This window comes from Porites lutea, chromosome 12 (genome assembly GCF_958299795.1).
Source record: "Porites lutea chromosome 12, jaPorLute2.1, whole genome shotgun sequence".
Lineage (NCBI taxonomy): Eukaryota > Metazoa > Cnidaria > Anthozoa > Scleractinia > Poritidae > Porites > Porites lutea.
Window position 1 is genome coordinate 23,772,624 of NC_133212.1, and position 12,302 is coordinate 23,784,925.

At 37.9% G+C, this 12,302-nt stretch overlaps 2 protein-coding genes across 2 annotated transcripts in view; one reads left to right on the forward strand and one right to left on the reverse strand.

Annotated features, from left to right (window-relative positions):
- LOC140922080 (uncharacterized) overlaps window positions 1-5,829 on the reverse strand; it is a 32,481-nt gene extending 26,652 nt beyond the window's left edge. The window contains exons 1-7 of the mRNA XM_073372101.1: window positions 5,451-5,829; window positions 5,089-5,224; window positions 4,294-4,410; window positions 3,627-3,746; window positions 3,132-3,241; window positions 2,467-2,602; window positions 1,519-1,789 (exon numbers count right to left, since the gene is read on the reverse strand). Of these exons, the coding sequence (XP_073228202.1) occupies window positions 1,519-1,789; window positions 2,467-2,602; window positions 3,132-3,241; window positions 3,627-3,746; window positions 4,294-4,410; window positions 5,089-5,224; window positions 5,451-5,531 (971 nt within the window). The 5' untranslated portion in view covers window positions 5,532-5,829. The remainder of the gene's footprint in view (window positions 1-1,518; window positions 1,790-2,466; window positions 2,603-3,131; window positions 3,242-3,626; window positions 3,747-4,293; window positions 4,411-5,088; window positions 5,225-5,450) is intronic.
- A 95-nt stretch (window positions 5,830-5,924) lies between these two features.
- Window positions 5,925-11,154, forward strand: LOC140953910 (leptin receptor gene-related protein-like). The gene is made up of 7 exons (XM_073403286.1): window positions 5,925-5,929; window positions 6,207-6,281; window positions 6,437-6,459; window positions 7,355-7,433; window positions 7,748-7,803; window positions 8,417-8,448; window positions 9,071-11,154. Exons 1-7 carry the CDS (start codon window positions 5,925-5,927, stop codon window positions 9,176-9,178), a joined length of 378 nt encoding a protein of 125 aa, XP_073259387.1. The 3' UTR covers window positions 9,179-11,154.
- Window positions 11,155-12,302: the final 1,148 nt, after the last annotated feature.

Sequence of the window (12,302 nt, forward strand, 5' to 3'; positions counted from 1 at the left end):
CAGAGCCATAGCACAAGGATTAGACCGAGTAGCAAGCATGTAAATTATAGCTATAATTCATAGAAACCAAGCTCCCTAATCTTTTTCTAAAATTAATATTTTCGCTTGACCATTTTGTAATTTTTATTTCTGGATTGCTGCAAAATAAAACTGAATGCTCTTGATTTTAACTACGTTTGTCATTAATTTCTCGGCAGGTTCACCGCAACAGCTCCACGCATACCCTCTCAGGGCAGGCCGGGATTTCAACCCGTCAGGGACACCCAACGAGAATATAGTTCAAAACCACTTAAACGTAGCATTGTTAAACGTATTTTAGCATTTAAACGGTAGATATGGGTATATTTTCATCTCCTAAAAATTTTTCATCTGTTCGGATTTCCTAGCTGAAAGTCTAGTGATACGAAAATTATAGGGATCAAAACTTACGTTTTCGAAAATTTCAGCCAGAAAAAAGGCTCCCGAAAATTCTAGGTGACCTTAGGGTAAAAATCCGTTAAAAATGGGCAATTATACTATTTTTTAGAGGCAGGCAAGCAAGAAATTTTACAACAAATGTTCCGAAAATTCTAGATCTTAAATCGTCTTCAGAACAGATATTTTTCGAAAATTGACGTTGGGTGCCCCTGACCCGTGACCTGCCTCCCGATCGGTACACCGCGGCTTACCTATACAACTCAGCAAACCGGGCTAGATCTTACTTTGTATTTATATACAACAACTTATTAAGGCGTTTGTTTTTCAGCAGGAATGGCCACATTGATGAGCAGACATTAAATCATTATCGCCATCATTATCAATATTATAAATCATTGTCATTATTATGCCCATTCCTTGTAGACTCGGGCAGGATGTTCGGCCTGGTTTATAGTCCTTGGGAGCGGGTTAGAACAAGTCACCACGGGTCCAAGGTCTCTCTTTTCCTTCTTCTTACAGGGACAGTACTTTCCTTAGTATCTTTGCTGTCTCCAACAATGCTGTTTTCTGAATAACTTCCAACCTCACGTTCACGCCGATTTGATTCATGTACTCCTTAAAGTTGACTGATACTGCTCCAAGGGCCCCAATAACACAGGCACTACAATGACTTTTCGCATGCGCCAGACTTTTGTAATTTCATCTTTCAATAGCTGGGATGGCAACATCAATAATTTTATGACAACCTCTCTCTCCTTCTTATCAATAAAGACAATGTCTGGTCTTCTTGCCTCAATTTTCCGATCACACTGGACTGTGAAATTCAAAAGTATCTTGAAGTTTTCTTTTTCCACCACTCCCTCCGGCTTCTGTCCATACCATCTATTAGCCCTTTCCAATCCACATTTACCACAAAGTTGCCAGTGGATATACTGTGCCATGTTATCATGCCATCCTTTATATTCTGTCTGCGCCAGCTTACCGCACTCACTCACCATATGGGCCACCGTTATTATTATTACTATTATTATTATTATTATTATTATTATTATTATTATTATTATTATTATTATTATTACTATTATCATTATTACATCTGACCTTCCACTAGGGACACCCCCGTGTGTATTCAGCCTTGCTCCACAGCCCTTCAAGTCTGCAATCACAGCCACTGCTGACTGAGACAGTGAATAAAACATCACTCTGTTGTGAGCTGCAAACTTCTGGTTCATTGCTATCACCATAATTTGTCCATCTGGTGATACCCGGGCAATGTATGCCTTTCTGCTCTTGATGGTCCTTTCAGCAGGGGTCAGGTTGTAGAGAGAAAGCTTAAATGTGCGCCATGCTGGGGTGAAGGATGGTTCAAGCCCTAAACACAAGAAGGAAGCAATCTATATACACAGGTTTCACATAGGTTAGGGGAAATGAAAAAAAGGCGTAAAACCACTAAACAAGGAGTCAGTCATTAGTTCTTTCATTCCCATGACCAGGCATTTGACTTTTTTGAAAAAATGCGGTTGAAAACTCCACCTCTGCCCCCCCCCCCCCCCCCCCCCCTACTATGTTAGCCAAATGCTCACCTTTAAAGCCGGGCTTCATGAAGGGGCAAAAAAATTGAGATTAGCAAAAGAAAGTCCAGGGGAAAAGAAGAATTGAGCTCAACATATGCACAAACTATCTGCTGGCCATCCTCTTATATGACAATGGAATAAGCAATCACTGTAAAATTCTCTATGCCCACGGAAACAAGTTTTAAGCAGTTTGTGGCATTGCTCCTTTAATCTATCATTTCTCCATGATAACCCTTTTAAAGTTCAGCACATGTCTATTAATCACAAGACTACAGTGGTGCACAGTGGCCCCCTTAAAACCCTTAGTTTTAATACTTGCATGAAACTTACATGCTGGGTATACAGGATCTTTTAGGGTCAAAGTGTTTGCACTATCCAAATACTATTTTGTTTAGAACATGCACAGCCTTGTGTCAATGCTTCCAGGCTAATTCTCATTTCAGGTAAAAATTTTTCCTGTTAATGTAAAACATACCCTCCTCCAATTGGTTGTTAGAGGTGTCAACTTGAAAATTGTAGGTTTTCTCTGGCCATAACAAGTGCAGTGTGGTAACATGAATCCTGTCTCCTTTGTTAAAGACCCAGGAAAGAGTGCAAGAAGTACCACACAGCTAGGATTACAAACAAACAAAATAGAAACAGTCTTTTAAGGTTAAAGTTATTCATTGTGGTGTATTACAGTAACACCAACTGTATTATTGTTTGCTTTATGATGTAGTCACTACGGAAGCCAGTGGTTTCGCCCTGCAGCGAGTTCACCCGAGTTCACTAGTTTGCCCTGTAAGAAACAACGGACGCAACAAGTCCCTGAAACAGCGAGAATCACAGCTGCGGAAAACCAACCATTCACAGCAGAGCAATGTGCTTTTTTGTAAACAGCTGACCTCACGTTACTGATGAAGACTAGCGGTAAACATTTGAAACTGCGATCCTCAAGTGACTACATTGTGAAACGGTCTCATTAGAAACTGCTAATGATGAAGTTGAAGCCTGTCTTTGAATCAGAGCTCTACAAAACAGACATCTGTCATCAGTGCAATCTCATGTTCAGCATTCAAAGATAGTGTTGGTTTGCATTGCAAATGGAAGACAAAGAACATATTTTCTGCTTGAAATTCAGAGAGATCAACATTAACTTACTGGATCAGTAAAGAATATGCCATCAATAGCAGTCTCTTTGTCTTTTTCATCTGGCAGAAGATAAGTTCCACACTGAATCTGCAGCCAAATACCTTTCAATGAATCACCAACTGCAGATACACAACAAAACAGAATGTTTAGAATGACACACTGCAGTGTCCCTCTATCATGCTCAGGGAAGACTCCTGAAGATGGCTCATTGCTGCAGCTCAGTCAAAACTAAACCCCTTCTCTCCTATAGAGGTGGCTGGGCTTGAACACACATTCAAGTCTTTGTACTGTATGCTTAACGATCATTCCATGTACCCTACTCAATTGACTCTGAGTATAAAAGGGTAAAAGTTGAAAAGCAAAAAAAAGAAAAAAATTGTACAAAGGAAAAATTAAAATCAATCCAAAAAACTTCATTTTTCATGTAAGTGTGGAAGGAATGAGGAAGTTTAGACTGTACTGGAAAATGGAATTTGTTTGATACTAGAACTATGTTGGTCATACCGGCATCCCCAGCTACGTTATTTTCTTGTGTTTCCCAAAGAAAAACTTGACGTAATCCAACCAGGACTAAAACCTTGCTTCCACAGTCTGAAATATACAGTTGAAACAGACCTGTGTGTCCTGAAATGAGCAAGCAACCCACCGATTAATTTGTAGCTGGAAAAAGCAGTAGACATTTTCTTGAAAATCAAACTTCTGCATCATTTCATCTTATCAGTTAAATGATTACCCATCACCTGACAATTCCAAAGTGTCGTATGCCTTTAGGCATGGCAACAAGCTTGAAGATATCCAAGTGCTTAGAGCAGAGGATCAAAAGAACAAATAGCTGGTTGAGGAGGTAACACTCATTGGCAAACTAGGTCTAATATTGGACAAGGAAAGAGGCCTGAATCTAACATAAATATTTTGTATCCATGTGCAGTACTTTGAAACATTTGATAGTGAATGAAAAGATCAAAAGACTGAGGAAACATTTTTTAGATAGATCAAAATACTTTGCTTTACAAAACTCTTTACTCTGAGTCTGTATTTCTTCATTATTTATTTATTATTGTTATCAAATTGTTTTGACACCCATTCCTCTCTCATAAAGTGGGAGTGCACGTATGTCTCTGCCCTGACTAAAGAATCATGAAAGAGGTATTGTTTGTTTAAGGCCACTTACTTGTTCCAGGGTGGACAATTCTTATCTTGTCCAACACAGAAGTAAGCTGTACTGTGCCAAAGCTTTTGTTCCAGATAAAAATTCTTCCTGAGTTCAATGCACCAGCAACAAACAGGCCTGTATTAGGAAGAATTTATTGTATTTTTGTCAAACAAGATTACTTTACTGACAGTGAAACTTGCATTAAGTGGACACCCAGAGAACACTTTCCAGTATCTACTTAAAAGAGGAATGTGCTTGAGCCTTATTTCCAGAATGACTGGTGGGATCTTGAAAAGTGCATCTAACTATAGAGTCTGTGGACAATATCCTAAGGTGCAACCATTCAAATCAATGAAATCTTTTTTGGCAATATTTTCAAATTTTGACCTTGTGAATTTTTCAGAGCAAAAAGTTTAGTACAGTGGAACCCCTGTCTTATGACCACCTCTTTTATACAACCACCTTGTTATTGCGACCATACATTTTTTTGACCCAAACACAAAAATCCCCGAGTCACTTTATTATTTTGAATACCACGTTAATGCAATCACCTCATTATTAGGACCAGGGTATTATAGTCCGACAGTGGTTGCATTAATGGGGTTCTACTGTACAAGTCCATTTATCAGAAAAATATTGGACTGACGGTTCATGACTTAGGCTTGTGCCCCTTTAAGGGTAGGTTTCATATTTGTACAAGAGATGCTTCTATGATTAATCCTGATTTCTACAACTAAATCGAAATAATTGAGTACTGTATCAATCTCTCATGCAGGGTATGTATGTGAGATAGGGGAAGATACACTTTCTTACCATTTGGAGAAATGCCAAACCCTTGCACATCTTCAAGATAGTTTTGGAGTAGAGGAATTTTTTTCTTTGTTTTTCCTGATGGTAAATACAACTGGCTGATCCGATGAGAGTCAAACAGGAATAAGTCACCAACATCCTAAGAAATGAAGAAAGGGCTAACTGTTAAGCTTTTTAAATTGCAAAAATTAACCATCGTTAGCAAACATAGAAACATACAAGGTTAGTATAGGTTTTCAGCATGAAGCAGTTTACTAAAGTAACATTACATCGCATACTGAGCTGGGCATCAAGGAAAAGTCAAACAACCAATATAAAAAAGGAAACAATACCACTCTTAGTGGTACTGTATGTTTTATGCTCACCTTGCCAAGCCATGCTAACTTTGGCCATGGTTTTTTCCTCTTGATTGTAGTTGACGCTAGAACGTCAAGCTTTAGTAACATAATATGTTCGTTCTGTACATTGTATGTTCTACCGGAGCTGGCCTTGAAAGTTGCTCGGGTGGTTCTTTTAGCTTAATACCGCTACGTATTATTTTGTACACAAATATTCGTGTTTGTCCGCCATTTTTTATGCAACCGACAAACTTAGACCCCAGCTCTCACTCGGATTTTTTGATAGGTACTTGAGCACTTGAGAAATTCTTCTAAGACCTTCTAATAATTTTAAGATGCTTACAGAGTATACATCAGAATCATTTAAATGAGAATTTGAAAGAAAAAACCCAAGGGAGGAATGAATACCAATAATTTCCAAAAGTAGCAACTTACGTAAAGAAGCAACTCTAATACGTAATCACGTGAAGAGCTGGGAACGAGAGACAAGATGGCGGGCATATGGGGTAAGACGGTGCAGTGAGAAGAATTTTATTAATGATTGATTTATATAGGCGTTGTCAAAAGTACCTGCTTCATTTCTAAACAAATTTTGTGTTGTTTTCTTTCCTTTCATATTCGTCAATTTTCATGGATGACTTACCAGCGTAAGTGTAAATTTTCGTCTGAAATGGAGAGTTTACCCTTTCAAGTCATCTTGTCAAATATTTATGATTGCATGCTTACATTTGAAATGTGCATGTCGTTTTGATGCCTTTAAAGCGCTATTTTTTTTTCTCATAGGATAATTGCTCTGTCATTCAGTGGAGCGATCGGTGTGCTTTTCGTTATTCTTGGCTGTGCTTTGGAGCAATATGGGTGTGTATAATTTCTTAACAGCCCCCACAATCTGTGTATCCGTTTCCATTAATGATTATTGTATGTTAAATATATGGGGTTTACCTTTAACTTTCGTACCATTGAAGCTTTAAACTTTTTGTACCAACTGTTTATTGCTTGTTTTCTTTTTGCAGAGTGTGGTGGCCATTGTTTGTATGTAAGTTAATTTCTTACTTATGTTGAGACCTTAGATTTGTGCGTATGATGACGATGTGATGACAAAGATTGCGGTTGTCAAGAAGCTTAGCATGGGCTATGGTGTAGAGCACAGACATCTATGATAATCAATAACAACAGTTTAGAAGGATTTTTGGATTTGGGGTTCTTTTTGTAGGAACCGAGGCACAGATTACGTACAACAGAAGAAACAATACAACCAAACAATAAAGCCCCCAGGAGAACTCTATTTTTGGTTTCTTTGATTCTTTTGTGATGAGGGTACCGGCAAAAAGACCCAGTTTTTATTCTAGAGTAGGGTCATAGAATTGCAGCTGGGCATGGTGTGTTAAGCAAGTGTGAGCTAGGGTTTGAAAACCATCAACCAAAAAGGTACAGGGTAAACCCCTCCCCCTGACCGGGAACTTGTCAGACATTTTCCAGGTGGGTCTTGTATGGTTATCTTCTGTTTAGAAGGAACATGTTTGGCAAAGCTGTAGTAGGGTTTTGATATCAGATTAAAACATGTTTAAGAAAAAAAGTTACTTTCCACAAAAGAGTAAATACTGTAGATGGCACTGTTTGGTTGAAAACAAGCTTTAAAGTCAGGAATCTTTGTAAAGTATAGAGGCCTCATAGGTGGGGGTAGAGGGGGGGGAAGTTGTATGTATGTCCCTAGCCTGACGTTTCGCATTTTGAGGAGTAGGCAATGCCCTCTATCTTGTATTGAATCCATCTTTACCTCGTTTGTTGCCATTATTTTTATCTGGTCTTATGTCGCTGTTTCAGGGGCATGTCGCTTTTCGGAATTTTACGCTAGCTGAGCCCCAGTATAGTATGCCATCAACTGAATAATAATACAATGTATCCTAAAGAGAGTTACTGTTTTATTTCAGTGTTCTTTTATGTACTTGCTCCTGTACCCACTGTTATAGCCAAACGGTTCTGTGAAGACTTCTCTTCTAATGCTTCAAAGTAAGTACAGTTTGGACTTTTCATAAAAGAAAACACTTTATTGCAGACATTTCGTTTGGTCGTAAAGTTGCCAAACTTCTTACCATCTCTACCTCTATAGTACTGACATCTCCATTGTGGACAGTTTGTTTAATTAGGTCCCAGAGTTGGTTTGTAGAAACGTCAAACTTTAAGTCATTGACTAAGTCTGTTTGCTTATACAATAAATAAATTTCTCCCACTTCACAAGTAAACAGGAGGAACAATAGTTCATTAAAATTCAAGCAAATTCGTTTGTCACTCATAATTTTGCTTGTATGCATTATCATCCTTAGCGTTATCAAGGAAACAGCAATGTTTTTTACTGCAGGAAACGTGGTCTCTGCATTTGGTGAGTATTCTTTGTTGGCTTTAAAAATTATTTAAGGATTCTGTTAATTACCAACCTTTATTTGATGTGTTGAAGTTTGTTAAAATGCCCCTTTGATCCAGGAGACTTGCAATACTTCTAAACCACTATTTTCACTAGACAGTAACAACAGTATTCCATAAATATTTCTGGTGTTCAAGGTTTTGAAAGTTTCACAGTAAGCCTGCAAGCCCTTATTGTTTTACTGTGTGAGGCCCTGCCAGGAGGGGGTCCCATGTCGCTCGTCTGAATTTTAAAACGTCTCATGTCGGTGTTTATGTCACTTATTGTGAGCTTTGCCATCACTGTCGCAATTTGGCCAAGGGAGGTTGTCTCTTGTCGCGATTTCATTTTACGTGCTGTAGCTACTTTTTGGGCCATGTCGCTTGTCAGAATTTACCGTGGCAGGGCCTTCTGTGTGAATCTTTGATCTGGTGTTTTATCAAACCAGTGACAGTACTCAATGCAAATGGGGTAGGTTTGCCCCTTTGATCATGATTATGTTAAAGGCTACAAATAAATAGGTAACTAGTGTAATATATTATCAATATTATTATTAGAACTGTGAATAACTAAGTGCACTTTAATCTTCTAGGTCTACCCATAGTTCTTGCCCACTGTGAGATTGTAAGTACCTTATTGAAAAACTTGTTTAAAACAAATTTTTTACAGTGCATTTACAGTGTATTCACCTCTGGAATAATAACTGTTATTTCAGTAGTTTAGCTGCAAAATTGTTTTCCTCTTGGATTGATAACAGCTTAAAATTTAGTACAGTTAAACCCCATTAATGCAGACACCAAGGGGGGGAGGGGAGGGGGTAGAAAGTGTCCATATTAATGTAGTGTCCGTATTAAGCGGGTTTAATTTAGAGAAAATGTACTTGGGCTTTCTTTCTCCACGGACAAGCAAACTGTCTGTAGAAATGAGGTGTCAGTATTAATTAATCAGGTGTCTGTAAGGCGCTGTTTGACTGAACACCTATTTAACTTATCACAATAATCATATCCAGCAAGACAACAAAAAATTTCTATTTTTTTTAAGAGTTAGTACAGTGAGCAGAGCATGTGAGTGCAAGCAAAGTCTCTGCCTCATGCTTACTTGCACTCACTTCTTTTGCTTGCTCTTTTATCTCTGAGAAAAGTAAAGGATTTACCCAGTCTTTCTGACTGATTATGGTTATGTTACAGCCATGGATCAACTTAAAGAATGGATGGTTTCTAACAAACATCTTGGTCCTCCTTTTCAGATAAAGTGGGGAGCAACAGCATTGGTCCTTTCTGGAAATGTCTTCATCTTTGTAACTATTCTGGCCTATTTTCTCATTTTCACTGGAGAAGATGATTGGGGATTTTAAGAACAAGCCACTTGTTTTCCCTCATACCATATCAATTTTGTATCAACAGCCTTCTACTCTGTTGAAAATGGCACAATTTTTTTTAACAAAATATGGGTACCTAGCAAGGTTTTCCCAAAGCTGATAATAGTTGGCAAAGAAATTTGAAGTCCTAAAAATAACTGTTATTGCAGTTATCAGCAAATATTTTTATAATAATTATTGTTATTATTAGATTTGCCAAGATTGACTTGGACAGAATTTAAAAAAACAAAAACAAAAAAGACATGTCATAATTGGAAGGGAAAACCACTGCTGTGACCTATTACTGTGGGTCCAAATAACACTAAGGATAACATTTTACTAGGTTTGCATGCCCTTTTTGGACCAAAGAACAATTTTCTGTTGGCTCAACTGTTATAACAGCCATGGCATCCTACTTCGCAGGTGTCAAAAAAGTTGGGTTTTTAAGTTGAGCTGTTTTAATCAAATTTGAGAATTACTTAAAATATGTTGTAGATAATTGTTTATCTCAGGTAATTTGGTTATGGTAATGTATGCTGATGACATCGAAGCAAAAGAAAAATGAAAGGATCATTTATACTTTCCTTGGAAACTGCCCCCATACCCCTCTCCTACTAAGCCAACATTATATTATTAACACTTACGTCTCTTTTAGGGCAAAATGTTGGCTTAAGGAAGGGGTAGGTGGGCAGTTTCCCAGAAATGTATAATGATCCAAATAAAAATTGCCTGAGATAAAAAGTTAACTACAACATATATTTAGTAAAATCCAACTAGTGGTCTATTATCAATGCTGTGTTCTGATTGGTTGAGCTACTGCTAGGCTATATGTTATAGCCCCCTAGTAGCGAAAACCGTGGGCTTTTTGGCAGCAAAAAAGGCTTAAAGTCTAGCTTTTAACTAGCTTAAATTTTTTTATTCTCGATATTTTTGACCAACTAGTTGGATTTTACTAAAACGATTTATTCCTCTTGCCCTCATGGCCTCTGAGTCAGTAACCCATTCGGCCTTTGGCTTCATGGGCTATTGAACTCAGAGCCCATTTGGACTCAAGGAGTAGTTGTTAAATATATTGATATGGTGCTGGCACCAGTTATTTGCTTAACTCCCAAGACCGTATTTTCTCCAAACAATATCAATATAAATTATAATCAAGAGAAAATATTGTGTGAATTAATAAAATGATCTCCTGGGGCCCGTTTCTCGAAAGATCCGAAAAATTTTGGGGGACCAGAAAGCTGTTTTATGTTTGCTGCATTTGCAGTCAAGATCAAAGTTTATCAGTTAACAAAGCAAAATCCACCTGTTTTAGAGCTAGGAACTGTTCTACTATTCAAACAGTTTTGATTGTAAAATTTGCCTTCCGGCCCAAAAAAATTGCTGGGACTTTTTTGAGAGACTGGCCCCAGATGTGAAAGCTTTGATCTCCATAAAATTCTCCGAACCAATTATTATTCTTTGATGAAATGTAGTGTGATCAGTCTGGAGAATTAATTTGTATGTAAATATTGGAGGTTAAAGTTGATCGGTTTGTTTGATTGTTCTAATACAGTGTGATTGGCTGTTACGATTACTTCCATTTGGTTTTGTGACACTTTATCCAAAATGCTGAATTTCATTGACCACACAAATAATGGGTTGTGGAAGACTTTGAGAGAAAAAAAAATGCTTGTCAGTGATGGGAAAGTGGATTACTATATACCAAGCTGCTTTAAGTCTTTATAATATTTTACTTGGTGGATGTGACTTCATCAAGAATGTCAGCAAAAAATACAAGAGGGACAAACCGTTTTTAAACACTTGTGCTCCTGTTTCTAATCTTGAGAACTAATTAGGGAGTTCTAAGTGCTAAAATGTAACAGATACTTTCAGCCACATTAGGTACATTTCTTTTAGTAACTGCTGAAGTGTGAAACTCATCCCAAGCTAGTCCATTAAGAAATTAAACGTAAATGTACATACCACTATTTAACCCATTCGCCCCTGAACCGCCCGTGCGGATCCAGGTCCTTTCTACCCTTTGTGACGTCATCAGTTTTAACGGTCAAGGACAACTTTCTTCGCTAACTTGTGCAGAGTGAAGAGATCTTTCAAACCATACCAGAATGAGCACAATTCAGTCAAGGACACCGGGGAAAGAAGCAAAAAACCACGTGACAAGGACCTGAAAATCTCCATGAAAATCTTGTTCCATTACCCACCTACCTTTCCTTTCACCTAATCCTAAGATCCTAAAAGCTTTCCTAAAAACTCTTCCCACCAAAATGAAGCCTACTAAATGCCCAGCAAGAGAAAAAAAAAATGAGGCAAGAAAAGCGAAAAAAGAAGGGAGGAGAGAAAGCGAAAAGTAAAAGTCAAGACTGCTGTGTCACTTTTAAACCCAAAAACTGTCGAAATTTTGCTTTCTGCGCATGCCCGAACTTCGCAAGCTCATATTTTGCATCTGGATCAGAAGGCTGCCAAGTGTACGACCTGTAAACCGGTTTGTGGTAAGTTTTAGCTCTTTATAGCACGACAGTGACCAGAAAACCACTCGACTAGCTTCAAAACGCGTTTTTCGGCAAAATCTCCAGGAGCGAATGGGTTAACAAAAAATAAACGGTTTTAACAGAAAAAGAGTGTATTGTTCGTTAAGTTAGGCATCAGTTCATCCTTTTGTGGGCTATTATTTTGCCGCCCCAAATAACATTTTTATTAGATTTAGATTCTGATTGCCATTAGCTTGAATCAGATTCAAGGAGAACAAGATAGAGAACCTCACTGTCTCCTTTTACTTTATTAGTCCATAAGGTTTTTCTTTAGCTTCAAATTCAGGCAAATCAGAAATGAGAATTGGAATGAGATTCCCAAGAAGAGGTACCTTATTCTTTTGATTTTATAAAGCTTAAGTATCCTTTTGTCAACACGAGTTGAGGTTCCCTAAACTTCTGGCACCAACTCTGGTTCCAAATGTGTCATTAACGCCAGTGGGAGTCAAGGTGAAGTAGGGGTTGCAACTTCATTTTTCCCTCCTTTCAATACTACCTGCCATGTTTACTTATCCAGTGTCCCCAATATGCAGATTCATGCATTCTTCACGTTTGACATAGTACAGTTGGATTTTTGTGTAAATTCATTCTAC